The sequence below is a fragment of a genome, unplaced genomic scaffold (genome assembly GCF_019419815.1).
Source record: "Pyrus x bretschneideri cultivar Hongxiangsu unplaced genomic scaffold, Pyrus_bretschneideri_v1 Contig16, whole genome shotgun sequence".
NCBI lineage: Eukaryota > Viridiplantae > Streptophyta > Magnoliopsida > Rosales > Rosaceae > Pyrus > Pyrus x bretschneideri.
Genome location: NW_025999457.1, coordinates 717,854 through 742,444, shown reverse-complemented (window position 1 = coordinate 742,444; position 24,591 = coordinate 717,854). Strand labels below are relative to the sequence as shown.

At 36.3% G+C, this 24,591-nt stretch overlaps 2 protein-coding genes and 1 pseudogene across 3 annotated transcripts; 1 reads left to right on the top strand and 2 right to left on the bottom strand.

Annotated features, from left to right (window-relative positions):
* Nucleotides 1–12,353: 12,353 nt before the first annotated feature.
* Nucleotides 12,354–14,001, bottom strand: LOC103951191 (probable indole-3-pyruvate monooxygenase YUCCA10). The gene is made up of 4 exons (XM_009362500.2): nucleotides 13,390–14,001; nucleotides 12,959–13,192; nucleotides 12,707–12,829; nucleotides 12,354–12,606 (listed from the first exon to the last, which is right to left on the bottom strand). The coding sequence occupies exons 1-4, from the start codon at nucleotides 13,999–14,001 to the stop codon at nucleotides 12,415–12,417; spliced, it is 1,161 nt and encodes a 386-aa protein (XP_009360775.1). The 3' UTR covers nucleotides 12,354–12,414.
* A 1,671-nt stretch (nucleotides 14,002–15,672) lies between these two features.
* On the bottom strand, nucleotides 15,673–17,442 carry LOC103934827 (annotated as a pseudogene).
* Nucleotides 17,443–19,896: 2,454 nt separating this feature from the next.
* On the top strand, nucleotides 19,897–24,591 carry LOC103951119 (protein MAINTENANCE OF MERISTEMS-like). 2 transcript variants are annotated; one of them, XM_048580765.1, is made up of 8 exons: nucleotides 19,897–20,162; nucleotides 20,650–21,347; nucleotides 21,448–21,645; nucleotides 21,722–22,061; nucleotides 22,892–22,989; nucleotides 23,059–23,226; nucleotides 23,499–23,591; nucleotides 23,864–24,591. In XM_048580765.1, exons 2-8 carry the CDS (start codon nucleotides 20,688–20,690, stop codon nucleotides 24,503–24,505), a joined length of 2,199 nt encoding a protein of 732 aa, XP_048436722.1. In that variant the 5' UTR covers nucleotides 19,897–20,162; nucleotides 20,650–20,687; the 3' UTR covers nucleotides 24,506–24,591. The 2 variants fall into 2 exon arrangements, with proteins under 2 accessions (XP_048436722.1, XP_048436723.1); XM_048580766.1 differs by lacking the exon at nucleotides 23,499–23,591.

Genomic DNA, 24,591 nt, shown 5'->3' with positions numbered 1-24,591 from the left:
ATCAGAGCCTAACCCTGGCCGTAGTGTGCCGACGAGGACGTCGGGCTCCTAAGAAGGTGGATTGTAAGATCCCACATCGCTCAGGGCAGTGATCTTTATATGTATATTCTTATTCCTACCTAGCACGAGGCTTTTTGGGAGCTCGCTGGCTTCGGGTTCCATCGGAACTCTGAAGTTAAGCGAGTAGCGCACGAGAGCAATCCCATGATGGGTGATCCACTGGAAAGTTCTTGTCTAAGTTCCCATTAACAAAACCGTGAAAACAGACAATATCATGCTACGGTGGTGGAGCGGACCCGAGATGTGGTGGACCCTGGATCGGGATGTGACAAAAGAGATACTGAAGATGTTTCGGAGAGTTTGCATCAAATTCGACGAAGGAAGATGGTGCAGCAGAAGCAAATTAGAACGCCTGCAAAGCGAGGACTTGAAGCAAATCACGAAGACTATCCCGTTTGCAAGCCATTTTTTTTAAAGAGAGTAACAATAAGTTTCAAGTATGGAGTAATAAGGTGGCAGAGAAGAAAGACGACAACCAATCCGTCTCTGTTGTTTGTGTCGCCTCGGTTGCCACTGAAACTCTACAAAAGAGCAACCCGACCGCCGCCGCCGTTGTCTTGAAGTCAAGAAAAAATTGCCTTGGAAGGGAAGGATGTGCTGCCCGCATAGAGCACCAAAAATGGTGCGGGCTGCAGTATAAGTTTGCTAGGGAAGATTGTCCCACATGGAGATTAAATATGCAAGAAGAAAATCAATGACTCTTTCATTTGTTTATTCATATGGGAGTATATCAAGTTTGGCTCTCAGAACGAGAAGTATGGAGACCATGTCCTCAGAAACCTGTCCTTCTTTAAACCACCAAATATGCATAAACTTGTTGGCAAAAAGTTAAAACACGACTTCAATGCCTATTGCCAGAGCCTTGGTCAATCACGTGGCCTTCAAACTTTAGTCATGATTATGACAAGTCATTCTTTTCACTTGCTGCAATACAATTCCCTCAAATTAAATGGGAATATTATCCACGTGGAACTCAGGAGAGGAAAAAAGAGTAGCTCTTCCATATTACTCATGTGGACTTTATGAATATAGCATCCATCAAAGTTAAATTTATTCAAGAAGTATGAGATGCACGGTACCAAAACAAAGTCAAATACCAAAGTAATAGTGGGTTCATCACAAATATTCCTATTAAATTTACAAGACATAAATGGCATGAAGCCGCAACAAGACTCAAATGGCATTAAGCCGCAACAAGACCCAAATGGCACAAAGCCGAAGAAAAAGTCAAATATCAAATGGCATGAAGTTGCGAGAAAATCTCAAATGGCACGAAGCCGTATCAAGTATCAAAGGGCACAAAGCCGTAGCAAGACTTAAATGGCATGAAGCTGCAAATGCTCCAATGGCCCAAAGTCCTCGCCCGCATAAGCTAAAACTGCATAAGGCACCAAATGCTCCAATGGCCCAAAGTCCTCACCCGCATGAGCTAAAACTGCATAATGCATCAAATGCTCCAACGGCTTAAAGTCCTCGTCCGCATGAGCTAAAACTGCACAAGGCATTAAATACTCCAATGGCACAAAGTCCTTGCCTGCACGAGCCGAAACTGCATAAGGCACCAACATGCTCTAACGACTTAAAGTCCTCGTCTACATGAGCTAAAACTGCACAAGGCATCAAATGCTCTAATGGCTTAAAGTCCTGGCCCACATGAGTTAAAATTGCACAAGGCATTAAATGCTCCTTACCTGCATGAGCTGAAACTGCACAAGGCATCAAACCCCAACAAATACATAAGGAACTACGAGTGACTTGATCCCTCAACGAGGATACATAGGCAATCTAGGGCTCTACCTAGATGCAGTCACAAATCAAATAAACACCCAAATCCAGAAGTTACAATTTATTCATATTAGAATCAAAGGGTATTCCTTTCCCAAAAGAAGGGTTGTAATTAATAGGCGCGTAGCCTAGAATGGGTCGAACTCAAATTAATAAAACCCTCTTCAAAAAAATGAACGAGGGTAAAATTGTATTGAGTGAATTATTTGTTTACATATTATGTACAATTTTTGCTCAACACTAAGCGAAGCGATGACTTCAAGAGATGCAACTTTTTGGAAAGAGGCTATAGATGATGAATTTGAATCATTAATATCTAATCAGACATGGATTTTTTGTAGACTTACCCCAAGGATCAAAAGCAATATGTTGTGTTTAGAAGAAAATACAATACAGACGGGTCTACTCAGACATTTAAAGTCAGGCTCGTTGCCAAGGGTTTTAAGTTAAAAAAAAAAAAGAATAAACTATTTCGATACATATGCACCAGTAGCTAGGCTCACATCAATTAGAATATTATTTGTATTGTCATCTTTATATAATTTGTATGTGCATCAAATGGATGTGAAAACAGCATTTTTAAATGGTGATTTGGATGAAGAAGTCTACATGGAACAATCAGAAGGGTTTGTTCTCCCTGGAAATGAAAAGAAAGTTTGTAAATTAGAAAGTCGTTATATGGATTGAAGCAATCACCAAAACAATGGCATGAAAAGTTTGATTCTGTCATTTTATCATATGGTTTTAGACATAACAATGTTGATAAATGCATATAAATTTACAAGTGATTATGGTGTTGTTATATGTTTATATGTCGATGACTTGCTAATTTTTGGTACAAACATAAAGGGTGTATCTGAAATTAAAAAGTATCTAAATTCAAAATTCAAGATGAAGGACTTGAATGAAGCAAATACTATCTTGGGAATTAAAGTAAAGAAGCAGTGTTAGTCACATTATATAACAAAATTGCTTCTTAAGTTTAAGCATTTACAAATAAAAGAAGCAAATACCGCTTATGACCCTAGTGAGACTTTGCTTAATAATTCTGGTAGGTCCATTGCACAACATAGGTTGTTGGAAATGTGCCCTAAAGCCAATCATATGATGATACTTTATGGACATTTCACATGTTAAACTAATCTAGTTTAATATAAAGGACAAAGATTATTGTTTAAAGTCGTCTTATATAAATGTTATATGCTTACACGATAAGTCTAAGGAATATGTAATTGGGAGAATGTAATCTAAAGAAGTTAGATTCATGAGACCATTCTCTTTCGTATACATATCCTAAACGTTCCTGATCATAGGATTGCCAATTAGGCATTGACAGTCCGTTAAGATCAATACATGCTATGTCTTCTCTTAGGGAGAGTGACTAGTCTTGAGTCATTGGTGTGACTGACACCAAGACAAGCATGTAGGTGCTCAATAGAGAATGAGTCAACTGAACGTGATCAACAAGGAGTTCTCATACTCATGTCACATGAGAACTCATGGTTGGGATAATGCAAAGTAGTCATTTGACCTGAGGCATCATAGCTGTCTTATGGTTAGGTCCTTGATCTTTGACTATGTCAAAGTCACTCCGTCAAAGGGTGTCCACGGCACAGTTGGGGTTAAGTCACTTAGCCATAGAGGCAAGTGAATGCACAATAATGGATCTCTAACCTTCAAGCTGTTTGAGGGAGAATACTCTATGATATGATTAAGAATCTCTGGCCAGAGTATGAATGAGATTTAGGAAGTCGTTCCAAATCACATTCAAGGTAATCATATAAGTAAAAGAATCACATTTAATAGTAGACATGAATAAACTATCAAACCAAACAATGTGGTCAAGAGTATTGTATTAGAGGAATACCATATTGCATTGTAATGCTAAACTGAATAGGTTATCCACCTCTTCTGATTAGGTTGGGTAACCATGATATACTGTTGGGTATCACTCATGGTTTGTGGAAGCCCTAAATATGTATAATCACTAAAGAGAGAATTGAAAGTATGTTTCCATTCACAATCAATTTGAAGAGTTTTAATCGCCCACTACATTGTTAAAAGGAACCTAATGGATCGTACACCGTGTAAGGTAGAGATTGAAGAAACAACAAAGGTGAGTACGGATAATTAAATGGGTTAATTATTTATGGTTAGGATTAATTAATATGTTAATTAATCAAACGAATGAGTTCATTTTAGCTTTTGAGTAATTATTCGACCTCAAGGCCCAATGGGCTTAGACTAGTCAAGCCCAATGGGCTTAGACTAGTCAAGCCCAATGGGCTTAGACTAGTCAAGCCCAAGTTAAGTTGTATGACAACTTTATGACTAAAGACTCAAAAGGGCCCAAACATCCCAAAGCCCTTAGAAGGCCTACCATATTGTAAGTGAATGGGTTTTAGTTCTTTTTGTCACTTAAATGAAGTGACTATAAAGGACTTTATAGCCAAAAGTTCATTAGGGTTATCTAGAGAGAAAAGATGAGAACAAAAAGCTCTCTCTTCTCTTAGGAGGCCGCCACCCTAGAGGAAAAATAGCTAGCAATCTTTCTTCCTTTAGGTCACTCATATATTCCTCAATGTTTTCCTTGGTGTGGAGGGTTAGAGGTTCTATTTTGGGAACTTGGAGAATCCATTCCTTCATCCATCCAAGAAGTCATGGAGTCAAGAAGCAAAGTTCCTCCATCCAGATCCATGGAGTTAAGGAGTAAGGAGACTAAGGAAAGAAGGCCTTCACATGGGTGAATATATTTGCTAAGCAAGGAGGTGCTTCAAAGGTATAAAAGTTTCTCAACTCTTTTCTTTAAGATTTGAGTTGAGTCTTGGTTCACCACAATTACTAGGCCTTGAATTTCATGGGTAAAGTTTTGTTTTTGAGTTCATACAAGCATGATTCCGCCTTTTAATTGTTAATTGCATGCATAGATGTTGCTCAAATGAACTAATTTTCACAAATATTTCCTTCATAAGTATGCTAGTGTAATAAGAAGTTTAATGTATGCTAGTGTGATCAAAAGTTTAATGTATGTCATGCATTGTATTAGGCCAGATATCGCATTTGCAATAAGCAAATTTTCTAGATACACTAGTCATCCAGGTACTACTCATTGGAAAGCAACAAATAGAATTTTTGGTTATCTTAAAAGAACTATTAACCTAAGTCTAACTTATTATGAGTTTCCAGCAGTACTTGAAGGATATTCAAATGCAAGTTGGATAAAATGCCAATGATAATAAGTCTACATCAGGGTGGATTTTTACAAGTGCCGGAGGAGCAATTTCTTGGGCTTTGAAGAAGCAAACATGTATAGCGCATTCAACTATGGAATCTGAATTTATAGCATTAGCAGCAACAGGTAAAGAAGTGGAATGGATTAGAAATCTGTTTTTGGAAATAGAGTTGTGGCCACAACCAATGCTGTCCATTTCTTTATACTGTGATGGCAAGGCTACTTTGTCTAAAGCATACAATAAGGTATACAATGGAAAGTCTAGACATAGTAGCTTGAGACATGAATATGTCAAGCAATTAATAACTGATTGAGTTATTAATATTATTTATGTTAAATCAAGTAATAACTTGGCAGATCCATTAATGAAAGCACTTTCAAGAGCATTGGTAGTTAGTACATCTAGTGGAATGGAGCTAAAACCCTTTACTGAAAACTAGCCACCAATAATGGTAACCCAAGTTTGTCTAGAACATCACTAGTTCAAAAGTTTAATGGGTAATAACAAGTTATTGATAAATGGTTGTGAAAGCACTGAAAATTAATATATATGGCTCATTCCAGGATGATCAGTGCAAGACTGTTACGTTTAGGAGGATGAATTTTATATCTTAATGAGGTTATTTTTGTTATGTCTATAGTAGCAAAGACATGGGAATGAACCTCACCTATATGAACATAAGAAATGGTGCCACTTTTACCAAGAGTTGGGTTTTCTCTTGTAAATGATCATGAAACCAGGATGAAGCACAAGGCCATAATAGTGTTTAATTAGTTCAGAAATTTCCTTTAAGAAATAAGACATAGTCATGTGTGTAATAATTCCGGTTTTAACGTAAGAATAGTTGATTTAAACTTAGGTCACCATCACATTCATTATAACCTTGAATTATTTACACTAATTAAAGGTTTAATTCGAAAGACACCTTTATTGTATGCATGATTACATTGTTATGCTTGTGGTTAATTACAAAGAGAGAATTGTTATAATATTATTTAACATATTATTGAAATTGGGAAGGATTGTTAGAGATTTCACTAATATGTAATATATAATATATAGAATAAATTACACAAAACTACCTCAACTATGGTTCAAACCACAATATCATACCTCATGTTTTAAATATTGCAATATCATACCTTAACTTATGAATTCGTTGCAATGTCAGACCTCCGTTAAATTTTCTGTCAATTTGGCTGTTAAATGATGACATGGTAAGAACGAGACCCATTCATCAGCCAACTAGAATAAAAAACTAACTAAATTAATAATTTTTTATTTACAATTAAAATCAATTCAAAAAACAACTCTTAGCGCCAAAAAAAAAAACAAAAAAACTCTTAGCCAAAACCCACTCCCCCTCCCAAATCCCCAATCATCTGTTATCTCCTTCCTTCACCCTTAGTACAGCCTCCTCATCCTCAATGAAAATTTATTTTGTTTCTATCCTGGGCAATGAAAAAAAAAGAACATTCACAATATAAAAAAAATTAATTTCCTTTCTCCCCCATTTTCAGAGCAACCAAACAAACCGAACCATATAATTTTTCCCAGAGTGGGATTCAAATCCCACGAAACTTTCATCGACATTGGACCAAAACACTAGACTATTTCTCTGCTAGAGAAAATCAAGATTTAATTTTTAATTTAAACCCATGATGTTCTAGGGTGCAGACGAAGAAGAGAAGACGAGCAGACTACCTCATCGGAAAGATTTTATCCCCCGACTCCATCGAGTTCCTCCACCCTCCCCAGAATGACGCCTTCCACTACTCCAATATCCCTACTGCCCTGGATTCCACTAGGAGCAGCAACCACAACAGCAACGACAACGACGATTTCGCCGCTTCGAATTCTAGGGTTTTTAGGGATTTGAATTCGAAAACCCAAATTGCCATGTAGTCCAATCATCACTCATTGAGCTTAATGCAAGGTAAAAACCCTAAATTTTCATTGAGGATGAGGATACTGCTGCTGAGGGTTGAAGAGATAGGATAACAAAGGATTGGGGATGATGGGGAGAGTATTTATCGTTAATAACCAAAATTTAACATCCAAATTCATAAATGTCACTTTTTTATAAATACTTTCAAATATATCAGAAAACTCACATGAATAGACCTAAATATCCTCAAAATTCAAAACCATTCACAAAGAAGTGCTTCACGAGAATTCTTAGGACCTCTGAGGAGAACCCCATTCTAACCCAATGGTGCTCTCAAAGCAAGCTGATCAAATGTCAAGCATTCTCCTACTGCCACAATCTCAGTGTGCCTCAGTGTTGTAACCTTCAATTGCAGAACTTCATAAACCATAATGTCATCAATGGCAGTCCCTACAACCACATCAATCTTGTTGTCATTTCCCTACATATACTTAATCAACCTCGAGAGAGAAAAGGTGCCTTGTTGACAAAAGTTTAAGAATGACTGCATTCAACTTGCTTTTAGTCCTTCGGACAAGAAAACGGTATAGCTTGACGAGAAGCTTGAGATAGATATCATTGGACTTGGGCGCAATGCACTTCGTCTTCTTGCTTTTATTTCTTGCCACGAGATCGATCTCCATTGTTGTTGTTGGTGTTGAAGTGCGGTTGCTCGGGACACCGCTTCGAAAACGTTGGGCCTTTATCTAGCCAATTCATTGATCAAATATGGGATCCCATGCTACCATATGGTTGAGCCAGCGATAAAGACAACAGGAGAAAAAGAGTGATCTCCCCCCCCCCCCGGGGCACAGTCTTGTACCCATAAGAAAGGCTTTTAATGGTACCTTCATTGTTGGCAGCAATTTTTGTTGCTGGTGGTTACGACAAGGAAGTTGCGAACGATGATGTGGTTGAGGGCTATGTAGATTTTATTGCTTATGGTCCTTGGCTAACCCAGACTTTTTTACTTTATATTTATTTTACTTTAATTCTGAGGGTATTTAAGTCTATTTAAGTGGATTTTCTGTTATTTTTGAAAGATTTTATAAAAAAAAATGACATTTATGAAATTGAGTGTTAAATTTTGGCTATTATCGATAAAAACTCGGAGGGGGAATGGGATGCGCCTGCTAATATTTGTTTTTTAATTGATTTCAATTGTAAATAAAAAAATACTTAATTTTTTATTCTAGTTGGCTAATGAGTGGGCCTCATTCTTGCCACATCATCATTTAACAGTCAAATTGACAGAAAATTTAATGAAATTCTGACATTGCAACGAATTTATAAGTTAAGGTATGACATTGCAATGTTTAAAACATGAGGTATGAGATTGTGGTTTGACCAATAGTTGATGTAGTTTTGTGTAATTTACCCTAATATATATTTATATTATATTATTTATATAATATGTGTGTAACAGATAATAGGTGCTACGGTGCGCAGCAAGTGTACGGGCGCCAACCTCTACAAAAGATTGGGTTTCATTCAACCTTTTACGGTTGTATATTTTGTTGAATGGTTGCAATTTTTGGTTAAAAGACATGATGCTTACTCAAATTGTACGAGTAAAATTAAAAGATGTAATTAGTCAATATTTATTTTCTGAAAATTCTAAATAGAAGACATGTTTTTTGGGTCAACACTATTAAGAAGAGTTGTATATCTTCAACTAAAATGAAAGGACTCGATGAATGAGTGCTTTAATATCTATATATTGTGGTATAATGTTTCACACAGAATTTCAGAAATTTGTTTCTACATTCCTTGCTCTCTTCTCTTTCCATCACATTCATACAATTTCTTTCTAGTTATTTCTAAGGGAAATAATTCGGTTTTACTAATCGAATATTTCATACTTTGTTGTATCCTAAAAGTGATTTGTCAAGAACACTTCAGCAAACTCATTCGACTGGAGGCAAATAACACTTTAAGGAAACGATTCATGTCGTACTTCAAAGTCATCTTCGGATTATTCTCTACATTTCTACATTTACTCTAACATTACTCATGTGAAAGAGTTGGGGTTTGAAGTGCAGGATATCATGTCTCTCCTATCCCGCATGTAATGGTGGGGCTCACCATGTAGCCAAATTTAGTTTATCCATTGATATTTCTTTCCTGATTTTCTCCATGATGTCCTCTTGCAAGACTCTAGTTGTTCTTGAGTTTGATACTGTAATGAAAGCTAGCGTAGTTTTTTTAATGGAACATCAGCAGCACAAGGAAATTTTATTGATATAGAAAAGAAACGTTACAACTAGTCAAGGAGACAAAAACCTTATTCCTCATAATACAAAAAATTAGAAGGGAACATAAACTCCCCCTTCAAACTTGAAGAAAAAGAATAAAAGAACAGAGGGGTGGAGGAGAGGGGGAGGGGGGAGATAGAGCAAAAAGCCTCTAAAACTAAACTTAAATCCACAATGAACTGCAATTGAGCGACAAGCTATACTAACTATAACCGAAAAAGAATACTTTTTTATGTTAACTTTTCAAGAGAATTTTTCTAACCAACTAGGCTAAACCACAATGGAAAACAGACACAAAACTAAGAGCTTCCAAAGAAATGGATGAAATCCGTAACATAGAGAATATACAAATCAACGCACAACCGGTCAAATAAGAAAAAGTAATAGAAAGTGATTCCCTCCAACGCCTTAAAAAGATGATGTTGGGATGAGACAATGCTAAAACTTTTTATCAGTACCTAATCTTGTTGCTTTCGTGCCAAAGCCACCAAAATAAATTGCAAGTAACCAAGAACTAAAGTTTTCGAACAAACTTGGGAAATGATGAGAACAAAAACCACAAAAACATTTTCAATGGACTGCCAGGAAAGCATAATGCTTACTAAAAAGAATGAAAATTCATTTTTACAAAGCAACACTTTGAGAACAATTAATGCAGAAGAAGCTGGTCACAAGATTCCCCAACATGTGTTGGAAAATTAATAATAACATTATTATATATTAAATTTATTAATTGATTGGAAATGATAAGTTGAGCCTTTTGGTAGAAAGATGTAGTTATTGAAATGAAGAATTGCATATCTTGACTATTCACGAATAGTTACATACTTTTCAAACAGGTGTTTCAAATTCTATAAATAGGGAATCTTCCCATAATCATTAACTAACTTTTCATTATTTACATAATCATACATAGATCGAGTGCACTAAATATTAGAGAGTCTCATTGAGTCCATATGCATGAGAGAGTTTTCAACACAATCGTGATTCATGGAGCCTTGTGATTTGGAGTGTTACTATTACAAGGACGTGATCGTTATATCTTCGGAGACAAGCACCGATCAACCATGAGCACCGTAATGGGACGTAAACTTGTCTTAAGGACAGAGTGTCTAACACTTGCCTCGACTAAATTTTCAGGTTTTTCTAATCCATTATTACTCATGTGCATACATTACTTTGATATATAATTGCATGACTTATTTCTTAATTTTCTATGTGATATAATATAGCAATTAGATCCTATTTTTCCAACAAAATGCGACAAAAAGCGCAATATGAAGCTAAAGCCACTCCCTAGCGTTAAGCACCGATCAACCATGAGCACCACAGTGAGGCGTAAATTTTTCGTAAGGACAGAGTGTCTAACACTTGCCTCGATCGAATTTTTAGGTTTTTCTAATCCATTATTTCATGTTTGGTTACTCAAGTGCAAGCATTATTTTCATATATAATTACATGAATTATTTCTTAATTTTCTATGTGATTTAATATAGTAATTAGACCTTATTTTTCTAACACAATGCAACAAAAAGTGCAATATGAAGCTAAAGCCACTCCCTAGCGTTAAGTAAATCATCAGTGAACAATTGTCCATGAAACGGTTTCCAAGCTACCAAGCTCTTGCTTGGTTGAATAGATTGAAACACTAACCGATGATGAACCTGTCCAAAATAAAGCATCCTCCATATGCATAATCGACAATAGAATCTTCTGAATCTTTTCTTGAAGATAAGGAAATGAGAAAGTAAAGGCACTGGGAAGAGACCACTTTGAATCCTAAATAAAATCATTAACCTTGGAATTCGAAGGAATTATTTCAACCTCACGAATATTAGAGAGCAAGGGGACTCCAAGCTAATTATAATACAAAAAAATAAATCTTATAATCATCACCAACGCTCCATTGAAGAGAACCATAGAAAGAAAGCCACATCAGTTAGAGCCCTAACCAAATTGAAGACCTCTTAATTATAAGATTTTAGCATTTGAAAATTATCATTAAGAAATGTGTAACTTAACCAAACCGAAGTCGGTGAGGAAGAGGAGACTACATCCCAACATGTTTTGAGGAGGAGAGAACGGTTGGATTTAAAAAGATTTCGGATACCAAAATCAAATTCCTCTTTTGACTTACAATAATGACTCCAAGCTATTAGAGGCACACCCATTTTAAAGGATCACCAGACTAAAAAAATCCTAATCCATCTTTAAACCTCACGTAGTGAATTAGAAAGCCAACCATAAATTTGAAAACTATAACCAAGAGCCCTTGAATTACTGAATTATTAAGTTAGAGCCTCCCTGCTTGTGAAAACATTGAACCTTTTCAAGCCGACAACTTACCATAGATCTTATCAGCAATGGCTTGAAAGTAGAGCCTTTCGTGCTTTAACTTTTAGTTGCATGACCGCTATTATTCTTAATTGATTTCTTTTCTCTCTGACAGTTTGTTTAACTGATAAAAAATGTAGCTTCTAGAGAAAATTCTTAATTGCACTTATTAATACGGTGTTGCAAGTGAAATATCTTGTGTTCAAATTTTGTGAATAACAAACTTAGATCAAATTATTTCCCTGACCCTTGATCGTAATAAATATATCTATATAAAAAAAATTAAAAAAAACTTTTAAAGTCTTCAATAGTTGGACTCAGGCTAACTGGCCCTCTAATTGCCTCTAGTTGTACGTGGATTAAGAACATTTGTAATTCAAATAATAAATTAATAAGAAACGGATCATATATGCATTACAGGATATCACGTATTACATAGTGCAGGAGCAGCTTTATTGCAATATACCACAATATATATTTCCTTATTTTTGGCACAAACCTAAGAGGACAAAGGGGAGCGGAACAACTTCAAGTCGAGTCCGGTTGAGTGCGGAAGTAAATACTCTTCATGATGCCGAGTCCTCCAGGTATACAAACAAATATAAATTAAAATAAAAGTTCAAAGAGCCAATTAGCTTATTGAATTATGATCATTATCCAGTTCAATGGATGGATAAAGCATGAACCTTTCACATCCTTCAATGTAATTTTCTTGCCAGCAGGTTCAGAGAAACTAATTTTGTTTTTTTTTTTTTTTTTTTGGTTGTTTTGTTGTAATTATCACATTATGGATACAAAATGTGACGTTATAGTATCAGGCTTAATAATCTGTTTTATTGTAGTGCAAGTTCAAACACGAACTGATGTCGTTTGCTATACGTTGTGCATCATCCGCAATGCCAAATAATCCACGCCTTGAGAATCCAGCGCTGTAAAGACCCTTTTCTGATTTCCAGTGATTCGGGAAACTTTTTCGCGGCATTCCATTGTCATCAAAGTAATCGTTGTCATCCTTTAAGAGAAAATAATAAACGGATCAATTAATTGGACTCTGTTTATCATAAAAAGTAATGCTATCTTGAAACATAAAAGAATATCAGACATACGCATACCTTAAACCAGTTTAGAACACTGCTACTATAGCCGGTAGCAAAGATAATAGCGTCGTACCAGTTATAGTTTCCATTCGCAAATTTGATTAGGTTTCCGTCAATGCTTGTTATGGAAGGCAAGACCTGATGAGGAATCCGTTGAACGTTATGTTAACAACACAACACAACACAAGGTCAATTGTGATAGAAAATTAATATTACTTGCAAGATAAAACATCAAACTATGAGTTATGCATTCAAAATTCTTTGTACCTTTATTTCTGCTGTTTTGATCTTCTTAATGCACCCAACATCGATAGTGGCAGATCGACCCTTAGTTGCCTTGAGATAAAAAGGTCCCTCTTTTGGCCTTCGAATGCCGAACTTGGATAAATTTCCATACTTTAATTTGCCTAAGCGCACAACAACCTTGTCGACTATTTTAAGTGGAATGAATTTCAACAAAACCATTCCAAAATGTACGATTTCCTTGTTGAGAACATGTACCTGCGATTTTAAACAAGTATTAATTAATGTACATAAAAGTCCATTTAAACCTTAATTTCATTTTTTGTCCAATTGCAAACCATAATGAAGCCATTTTGGCTTGAATACACATTCATGGAGCAATTTTAACAAAAAAGAAAAAAAGTGGCAGTTTTAATTGTCCTTGTGTGACAGAAAAAGGAAGAGAGAAGTTTTACCGGGCTACGGACAACAATGGAAGTATTAGCACCCGAATTTGATAAATCATAAGCAATTTCCATGCCTGAATTCCCAGAACCAACTACCAAAACATTTTTTCCACTATATTTCCTGCCGTTTTCGTACTTGCTCGAATGTACTGCCTCCCCTTTAAACCCGTCCAAGCCTTGGACGTGAGGAATGTAACCGACGCTATTTTCACCACTTGCAACCACAAGAAACTTCCCAAGATACATTTCTTGTTCACCCGAAAGAATGTTCTCGACTGTGACACGCCATTTCTCTACATTTGCATCAAAAAAAGCAGACTTCACGCTCCGGTTGCACTTAGGGTTTATCTTGAATTGAGATACGTAATTATCCAAGTATTGAACAAACATATCCTTAGGGATGTATGTGGGTGCATTTGAAGGGTAGGGCATATAGGGAAGTTCGCAGAATTCTTTGGCCAAGTGTAGCTTCAAACGATCATATGACTTTTTCTTCCAAAGAGAAGCATAGCAATCTTCTCTTTCGAGTACTACATTTGGAATCTTAAGGTGATTAAGACATGCTGAGGTTGCTAAGCCTGCCGGACCAGCACCTACGATGACTACCTGCACTTCCTCCATTTCTATGTTGAATTTTGGTTAAGTGGTTTTCGCAAGTGGCTGAAAGACTTTAGTTTTTCTTTTGCTGAATTTGATTATGCGAATATCATATTACACGCTAAGGTATTTAAACCCAATAGTCCAACACAAAGCGACCTTAAAATAACTGATTACAGGCATGCCAAATTAACGAATATTGTTATTAATTTCCAACAAATTTATTGTATCGGTGGCAGCAGTGCGTATAACTAATTCCTGTGTTTGCAGCAGTGCGTACAACTAATTCCTGTGTTGTGTTTTGGAGCATTTGATGTGGAACCATGCGTTTCTGGGAGTGTTGTTGGACAGTATGTCTTTCGGTGCAGTTGTATATGTACGTAGTGATCACGCTGTCCAATGCATTCCGTTTCCCTTTAATTAGCTGAGAAATGCTAGGGATCACAACCAGTTTTGGACACATTAGAAATGTATATTATATATACACACACATAATATTTTACCCTATTTTATATTACAAAAAAAATAGAACATAAAACTACTAAGCATCTAAATTGATCAGTACTACTCGGCGGGTTTTAACACCGAATGCATGTAATAGAAAAACAAAATAATACAACAGAAGATTCAATAAAATTTCCAAAACTGAAATCAAACCTCAAAGTTAACAAGATGTCGTTATCGATACTTTTTAAAAAGTTATGGTGCACTATGAACTTTGTATTAAAAAAAAAGACACTAACGAAGAGTCATCAAACAGTTTGTTCTTCCATTGCTTCATCTTTGAATAACATACTTGGGCCAATAAGATTGCTCCTCAAACAAAATGTTCGTTTCCATTAAATTTTCGATTTTGAACCCGAAATTTTCAACCTGAATACTTCTAAAAAGTTGGAACTAAAAAATTTGAACCAAAATGCATTTAGAAATTCCGAATTTCTCCAAAGTGTTCCGAACTTATTTTGATAACACATTCTGAAATAAACCACTGTTTATATAGTTATTAACCAAAATTATGTATTTTGTATCACGCATTCAAAAGTATTTTATAATAATAGTAATTAATAATAATCCATGTCTTTGTAAGAACAAGCCATGGTCGTTGAATTTTTTATAATAATAAGCCATGTCGGTAAGAATTAATATGCATGACCTCCTGGACGAACTTGTTTAAGTTGGTTTTCTACTAGGACTATGAAATGGATTAATTTTACAGTCTTTTACATGATTTAGGATTTCTTGGGACCTCTCCATATAAGGACTTTCATACGTATACACGTACACGCATAAAACAAGGTATACACATACTCATTGTGAAGTTAACTATTCTGTAAGTCCTCCATCATTTTCTCATAGTACCATTGTGGATTGAATTATCGACACCGGTGAAACTTGATTCGCTTTTTGAGAAACCGGAAGGTTTTATAGGCAAAAAGAAAATGGCACCGGTGTGGCCAGGGCTTGAGAACCCAAAAGATTTTGGCGGCTACAAGAAAAGACCATCTGTGTGGCCAGGGCTAGAGAAAACGAAAGATTTTGGAGGCGACAAGAAGATGACATCGGTATCATTAGGGCTATACTGATACCCAAGAAAACTAACAACCTCTAACATTAAACATTACATGGAAAGTTATAGCAAAACAAAACTGATATCAAGACGTAACCCCTACAAAAGGGCGTCTTCTTGAACGCAACTCAGGAGGTCAAACACGAACTGATGTCTTCTGCTATACTTCGTGCGTCATATGCAATTCCAAATAACCCACGCCTTGAGAACCCAGCACTGTAAAGACCCTTTTTGTCCGATTTCCAGTGATTCGGGAAACTTTTTTGTGGCATTCCATTCTCGTTGAAGTAATGGTTGTCATCCTTCACGAGAAAACAATAAACATATATCAAAATGGGACTCTATTTATCATAAAGAGTATAATTCATACACACAAAACTAACTTATTCCGTAATCCACAAACAATGATAGTACAAAACTCGCTAGGTACATAATAAAAAATAGTGGACCTAATAAACAAGGACTAAACATCAAATCTCAATCTCACACTTTTTTTAATGAATAAACAATCTAGCAAGGATACAAATTCATCTATCCTTTTCTCGGGTACATATACGGAGAACATTAGATATAGCATACATGGAGCCAGTTTAGAACGCTGCTTTTGTAGCCTGTAGCAAATATAATAGCATTGTACGAATCAACGTTGCCGTTCTGAAATCTGATCAGGTCTCCGTCTATGCTTGTTATGGATGGCAAGACCTGATGACGATTTCAATAATCGTTATATCATCAACATAAGACAAGGTTAATCTCTTGTGATTGATTACATGGAAAATAAATATGAAGAAATTAAATATGAAGAAAAAAAGAAGGATTTTGTTCAAAATTGTAAACCTTTATCTCTCCAGTTTTAATCTTGTTAATGGACCCAACATCGATAGTGGGGGCTCGACCCTTAGCTGCCTTGAGATAAAAAGGTCCCTCATTTGGCTTTCGAATCCCACACTTCGTTAAATCTCCATACTTTAGTTTTCCTAAGAGCACAACAGCCTTGTCGACTATGTTAAGTGGGAGGAATTTTAATGAAACCATTCCGAAATGTACGATTTCCTTGTTGAGAACATGTACCTACGAATTTTAAACAAGTCATAAATATTAATGTACTTAAAGGTAAGACAATCAAATACAAACTATTTAAATTAAGAGACTAAAGGAAAGAAAATCAAATACAAACTATAATTACTCAAAAGTTTTATTAAAAAAAAAAAAAACGAATGAAAAGGAAAAAAGGGAAAATTTAAGTTGTCCTTGTGTGGGAGAAAAAGGAAGAGAGAATTTTTACCGGGCTACGGATAACAATGGAAGTATTAGCACCCGAATTTGATAAATCATATGCAATTTCCATGCCAGAATTCCCAGAACCAACGACTAAAACATTTTTTCCACCATATTTCTTGCCGTTTTCGTACTTGCTTGAATGAATGGCCTCCCCCTTGAACTCATCCAAGCCTTGCACTTCAGGAACATAACCCACGCTATTTTCACCACTTGCAACCACAAGAAACTTCCCAAGGTACTCTTCTTGTGCACCCAAAAGCGTGTTCTCGACCAGTGACACGCCATTTGTTTATGTCTACTTCGTAAAAAGCAGACTTCACGTTTTGGTTGCACTTAGGGTTTATTCCGAGTTGGGATACATAAGTATCCAAGTATTGAACAAACATATCCTTGGGGATGTATGTGGGTGCATTTGGAGGGAAAGGCATATAGGGAAGTTCGCAGAATTCTTTGGCCAAGTGTAGCTTCAAACGATCATATGACCTTTTCTTCCAAAGAGAAGCATAGCAATCTTCTCTTTCGAGTACTACATTTGAAATCTTAAGGTGATTAAGACATGCTGAGGTTGCTAAGCCGGCCGGGCCAGCACCTACGATGATCACTTGTACTTCCTCCATAAAATGACTGGTTAAGTGTTTTTTTCAACTGGGTGAAAGTTTTTTCTTTTTCTTTTTCTGAATTTGATTCTGCGTACATGTTACACGCTCAAGTATTTATACTGTTATACTTTATATCCGGTCGGATCAAAACTCGCCAAATCTTCTAAGTCAATTTTCGCTTATAAGTTACTCGATATTGTAAATGCTAGATTATTATTTCCCATTATAGTTCGAGGAAAGAAAAAAAAAAAAAGACTACTTCCTATTATAGGTCTAGAGTAGAAAAGCTTTCCGACAAAAAAGTGAATATTTACAGAAATTTTGTGAAAAATTGGGATGTGATAGTACAGGGTTCATTGCCTTAAGAGAAGAGGGCATACAGTTCTTTCCTTCTTTGCGACGAACAATTGTGTTTACTAAAAGTAAAAACCGAAACATAGTAAAACTATCACCTTCTACTAAAATCCCTTTAAAGTAAAGCTTTCTTTTATTTTGTTTTTTAATTTTGTCCAAAAGAAGATCAAAGCTTTTGGTTTTGGGCTGTGAAGAGCTAAGTTTAACTCAATCCTGAGAAAAGAGCAAACAAGTCTTCCCTCTAATTTGCTTTTCCCTTCAGAAATAGTAAAGAAAGAGACAGAGAGCAACTTGAATGAAAAACCGGACGTTAATGAAATGTTTGACGTCTCACTTAAATAAATAAATACAATTGGCCAAATCAAAATTGTTTCCGATTAGGCTCTCATTCCAGTTGTCTTGTGAAAAGCCAAATCAGTTTGTTTTACCATATAGAGAATTAAAGAAGGCTTAACACAATAGCGTTTTGCTATATGTACAGATTTATGGGTTGACTTTTTTTTTTTTAACAAACGATATTATCGCTAAGGGAGAGGGGGTGGGCTAGCCTCCCAATGTGCTAGTAATAATGTGGTTCAAGCTCGCCTTAGACGAGAATTGAACATAAAACCTCTTACTTCCAAATGAAGGGGAATATCACTAGACCGTAGTACTAAGTGGCTTATAGGTTGACTTTTAAAGGCCAAGAAAAAATCGATTCAGCATAAGCCTTTGCCGGGTAAGATGAATGAGACCTTACGAGGGCTCTTTCCCACTTAATAGATTCATTCCTTCGTTACGGCGGTTGAGGGGTCAACAAATATTTAGAGTAATGATACACTTACCGCATTTTTATACCACATTTTATATAATTTTTTATTTTTTGAACAAACACATTTTATACTATTCTCTCCAATAAAGATAGCGTCATCAACACATGTAGATTCCATTTAGGAAAATGTGGTAAGACTAATTTTTATAAACTGACATACAGAGAAGGATTTAAGGGATGGAATTTGATTGAGCGACATTGGTGGCTTGATTTGTGATATTCTTGTCATCCCCATCAAACTAAATGGAACAAAATGAAGATTGAGTTTGGACTTGAGCAAGGAAAAGCGATCACGCGAGAGACCCTTAGTGAAAACATCTGCAATTTGATTTTGTGAGGAAGCATAGTAGGTGAGTAAAGCACCTTGAGCGAGAAGGTCTCAAATAAAGTGATAGTCAATTTCAATGCGACTGGTGCGAGTATGAAATACAGGATTAGCAGTCATCTTTAAGACTGAGACATTATCCACAAAAATGCAGGGTGGGGTGCGGAGTGGAGTCCCAAGTTCTGGAAAGAGATAGCAAGGCCATCGACTATCAGTGGCGGTAGTCGTAAGGGCACGATATTCAGCTACAAAACTAGAACGAGGGACAATAGATTGCTTTTTAGCGGTCCAAGTGAGAATATTGGGACCAAGAAGCATTCGTCAACAATTTGTGAAAAAGACTTTATCGCAAATGATCATTGAAATTGACCTACTCAATTTAGATGGTCTATGAAATTGAAAATCGATAAATATAGAACTTGTTTGGATGTGCTTTTAAAATGGCTTAAAGCGTTTTTTGGTGAAAATGTTTTAGAATCAATCTTTAGTAAAGATGCAAGTAAATCATGAAAAAGTACTTAAAGTGCTTCCTGAAAATTGATGATTTTTACAAAAAACACCTCAAGTGCTTTGGAACCAAAAACATTTTCTCTAAAAGTGTTTTCAGTCATTTTAAAAGCACATCCAAACAAACCTGTAATCTCTGAAAATAGGTGTCACAAATTAATATGGTCATTCCGTCATAATTATGTCAAAAATTATGTTATGTGCTAATGTTACACGTAACTAGATCCTATAAATCTAATTAAATATTATCATGTCAATTAAAATATTTAAATAATAGAAAACAATTTTATTTTTATATAATTAAAAACTTAAAAACCCAATTTGTCAAACTGACTGAACTTGTGGGTGGAATCAATCTTTCAAAGTTGGACTTTGACTCTTTTTCACCTTAATTTTTGGCACAAAATTTTATAATATTGATTCAAAAATTATGCCAAAAACAATATAAAATGACGGAAACCATAAAGAGTCCTATTCTCTAAAGAGTCTTTTAACATTTCTCTTTTTTAAAATGGTGGGATACCCTGATTGTGCTAGAAGAGTGTCTCGTCCTCCTTTGTAATTGAGCGCGCCTTCCCAAGGAGAATGAAGCACTTCTTTTTCTGTCTTCTCATGACATGATCACAATACTAAACACAGTGACGTCTCATTTTCCTTCCGTCCCATACCCATCCACTCTTTTAGGCAAAGAGGAAAGACTGAAGCTTTTTGGCTGCGGTTCACTTGTGAGAAAAATAGCAGGTTTAGCTCCCCAATCCTTTCACAAAATCTGGGTCATTTGTAAAAGTATATTCATGCATGCTTGATTTTTCTAATTTCTTGGATATGACTTTGGGTTTGCAAAAATATGGCTGCATGCATCACCTGATTTGGGTTCTCATTATTTAAGTGATTGTGTTCTTCCTTTTGTTGTTCTGCACTGCTTCTCTCTCACATGCAAATGTATGCATCTCAGTGTTGAACTGATTTGGGTTTGAAAAATTGCAAATGTATGATCTGGGTTCGAAAAATTGCAAATGTATGATCTCGGTTCTCATTGTCCCACTGATGAGATTTTGTTGAGGGTTTGTAAAAGATATGAATTTCGTTGTCAAATGATTTGGGTTTGTATATGTGGTACTAATTTGGATTTTTCTCTATGAAAAGTACCTGCTCAAGCAATTTTGCACTTCTTCTGTTGTAAATTAGGCTCCTTAAGTGCCTTCTCCACTACATGTTTTTTTTTCAGATTAGCCTTATCAGCCCGATAATTCTCTAACGCAACGGATGGATGTTCACGAAGCACTGGACCTCTTGAATAAATTGGGGGAATGGAAGCTTGATGGAAGAGTTAAAGAGAGGATTAAGGACACTGGTTTTGATGGGTTACTTAAGCTCACTACTTTTCCAATTAACCATGATTTACCCCTATTATCTGTACTTGTAGAATCCTATGATGTTAGAGAGAGATGTTTCATTTTTAATAGCCATAAACTTTTTTTTGGTTTGGAAGATGTATTGTATATCACAGGGCTGCCTGTAGATGGTAATCCTGTCACCGGTATTGATTCAAGAGGTGATGAGCTTTGTATGAAATACTTGGGTTGCAATGGTATTGACCCAAGGAGTGCTGGTATCACTAGTTTAGAATGGCTGAGGGAGAATTTTGAGGTAGTTCCTGAGACTATTGATAAAGATAGTCCCGACATTGAACCTTATGTTCGAGCTTTTCTACTATATCTTATAGGCTCTGTGGTTGTTCCTGATTACTCTCGGAAGTATGTCCATGTTATTTATCTTTCTCTCATGGAAAATCTTCAAAGCATAAAGGACTACGCATGGGGTGCTGCTTTGCTAGCTCATCTTCATTTTTCACTGGAGAACTTTAAGCAACTCTATTCACCTCGGCGAAAAAACATATTAATGGGACACACCTTTTCCCTTCTGGTAAGAAATAATTTTTTTTTTAAGTGTTAATCCATTTGTTGAATTTTCATGTTCCGGATCTTATCAACAAGTTTATGATTTCCTTATTTTCCTTTTGCAGGTTTTTGCAATGGAGCGTATTCCTAAGCTGGTGCGGAGATTTTTGTCCAATGGAGTCAATCGGGTGGATGATTATCTTCCAACAAGTTTTCCTTTGTTAGCAGGATGGACCAAACTACTATGCGAGCCCTCCAATACTCATGAAGAAACCACTAGACAGGAATATCTTCAAATGCTGGATGAGCTAATAGAGGATGATGTAAGTGTTTTTGCATTTGGCTTTTGTAAGTTGGTCCTTTCTTTTTACCTTCTATTATCTTTTTGTTTTCTTGTAGATTGTTTGGCAGCCATACAAAAGGCTTCCCTGTAATTTTCTTCCCGAGTATTGTGCCGGGCAGGAGAAAATGGGCATGTCTAGGACAATCCTCCTTTGCTATGAGAAGGCTGTGTATCATCGGCCCGATTTCAGTCCAAAGCAATTTGGCATTCAGAAAGTGAATACCTGTATGTTGCGCCCCCTTGTTGAGTTGGAATTATGTCCTAAGAGGGGTCGCAAAGGAATAAATTGGGGAACATATAAAAATTATGGATGTTACAAGGAGGAGTGGGAAAATAGGGCCAGCTGCATCATAACGGAATCTGTTGAAGAGGGTCCTAACTCCCCTTCTATTGAAGGTGATTATCTAGTATCTACTGATTGAGTATTGCTAATTGTGATTCAATTACAGTTTTTTGTTTCTTTTCGTTTTTGTCGAAAAATTGCACACATCATCATCAAATTCTTATAATATCAAATCCATTTTCTTGTACACATGACGTGAATATCCTAATATCTTGTACACATGTGTGTGCCCTTGTCTACGTAATAGTTTGTTTGTTGTATAACTTGTTGTGTGCTTAATTGTGTGTCAATTATGCGTTTAGCTATGAATTATAGTTGATTGATCCTCTGTTATCTTCACCACTTGAAAATTGTTGCTAAGGATGCAATTGACACCAATATTGACGTGAATATCCTAATATCTTGTACACATGTGTGTGCCCTTGTCTACGTAATAGTTTGTCTGTTGTATAACTTGTTGCGTGCTTAATTGTGTGTCAATTATGCGTTTAGCTATGAATTACAGTTGATTGATCCTCTGTTAGACTGTTATCTTCACCACTTGAAAAATGTTGCTGAGGATGCAATTGACACCAATATTTGATAAAGCTAATTGCATAAGATTCTTAAGATGGTGCAATCTCAATCTTATATTTGTTTGAAAAATGAAGCCAAATCGTCTCTGTAGTTTTAAAATCTGTTAATACTTTCAAGGGCTGAGGTTTTCTTTTATTTTATATGTTTTTGTTGTCTTTTCATGATTGCATTCGTGATTGATAGAACATTTTTAAGTAGAAAAAAATATGCTTAAGATGACGTCCAATTACTGTCAATACTCAGACCCAAACAATAAGCAAACTTGAATCCTAAGCACTCTAACATACTAACCCAAACTTGCATGCAGCGCTTCCTACTTCGTCTTCTCTGGCCCCTGATGACCCTAATCCACTGTCTGCTAAGAGGAAGAGCGTTGACCATGTTGGCAACACACTCAAGGTTAAGGTAAGAATTTCTTTTAAGCTACAGACTTTGTCATCATATCAACTACTAACATTCATTTCATTGTTCCAGACACCAAAGACCTCAGGCCCCCATGTATATACTTATGGGTCCACTAACTCCTTGGAATTAGGGAATTCTCTGCACGCAGACTTATATTTTGGAGTTACTGATGCCGCTCCTATGGATGTGACTCCACCTCCGTCGATGGGGATATTCTCAGTGACATCTGATCAGGAGGTAATTGCATTCCCTGTTTCTTTTCCTGTAGGATTGATATCATATTTTCTTGTCATCATATGAAATGTTAACTTTTTCTGAAGTATTGTTGACGACCTAGTTATTAATCCAAACCGTGATGCCACCTATCCTTCCACTTGCCTAGTTGTTTTCAACAACTTATCCGTCCACCTATCTTCTATTGAAGGAAATAAATGCTTTTCTTCAAATTCCAGCATTGCTTAATTGTTTTTGTGTGTTACTCTCCCTTAGGCTGATGCCTTAATTTTCAGGATCCTGCAACCATTCATCCCTCAAATGCAATTTCAAGCTTGCTGACTAACCTTAATGATTCAGGCTTATTTCCTCCGGCCGGATCACCCAAGGTTAACTTCTTCTTTTTTCTTTTTTGATTGAACAAACAATATTATCTACACTAAGGGGGACGAGGGGGTAGACTAAAGCCACACAATGGGCTAGCAATAATGTAGTTCAAATTCGCCTTTGGCGAGAATCGAACCTAAGACCTCTCACTTACAAGTTAAGAGGAATACCACTAGACCGTAGTACTAAAGCCACCCAAGGTTAACTTTAGTGTTTCTTATCTTTTGTATTTGGTTGCCTTTATTCATCAACTGACTTTGCTGTATCCAACTAGTTGTTGGATGAGTTGAATTCTTTACAGGACGATGTTAATGACCTTCTTCAGGCATCTGTTACCCATCCTTCTGATGTTCGTCCCACAACTATGCCAGAAGCTGTGGAGTCTGCCAAGGAGACTATCCGCGGAATCCTATGTCGAGGTTTCGATGCCTTAGCAAACTCTGAAACGCAAGAAGCTTTTCTTGCTTCTTCAGATGTTCTATTGTCATCCGGTGTCTTCCCATCTGATGATTTGAAGACTAGGTTGACAGCCTTTAGGAATGAGCTCCCGCACAATGCTACTGCCTTTCTACAAGCACATGCAGATGTTGATACAGCTACAGAGTTTTCTTCTTTACAGGAATTCTTGGTCTCGCAAGCTGTCAAACTTCCTGCCCTGCAAGAACGCTTACACGTGGCTTCTGAGAAGATAGCACATCTTCGAGCAATATTAGATGCTGCCCTTGAGAAGAAAACGAAGATGGATGAGGTTCTCGCTGCCTTTGTTGAGAAGACTAAAACTGCCAAGCAGAAATTGGCCTCCATGCATCCTCAGGCCGCTGAAATCGAGTCAAAGAAGCGGGCATCCGAGAAGTTGATGGAGCAATTCAGATCCTCTTGGGTTGACCTTAGGACTAGTTTGTTCAAATTTTTGTGAAAACACACAAACTGAACATTGAAGTGGCAAATCCTTTTTAGTATATGTGGAAGTAACTTTTGTGTTTTTGCAAAACCTTTTAAGTA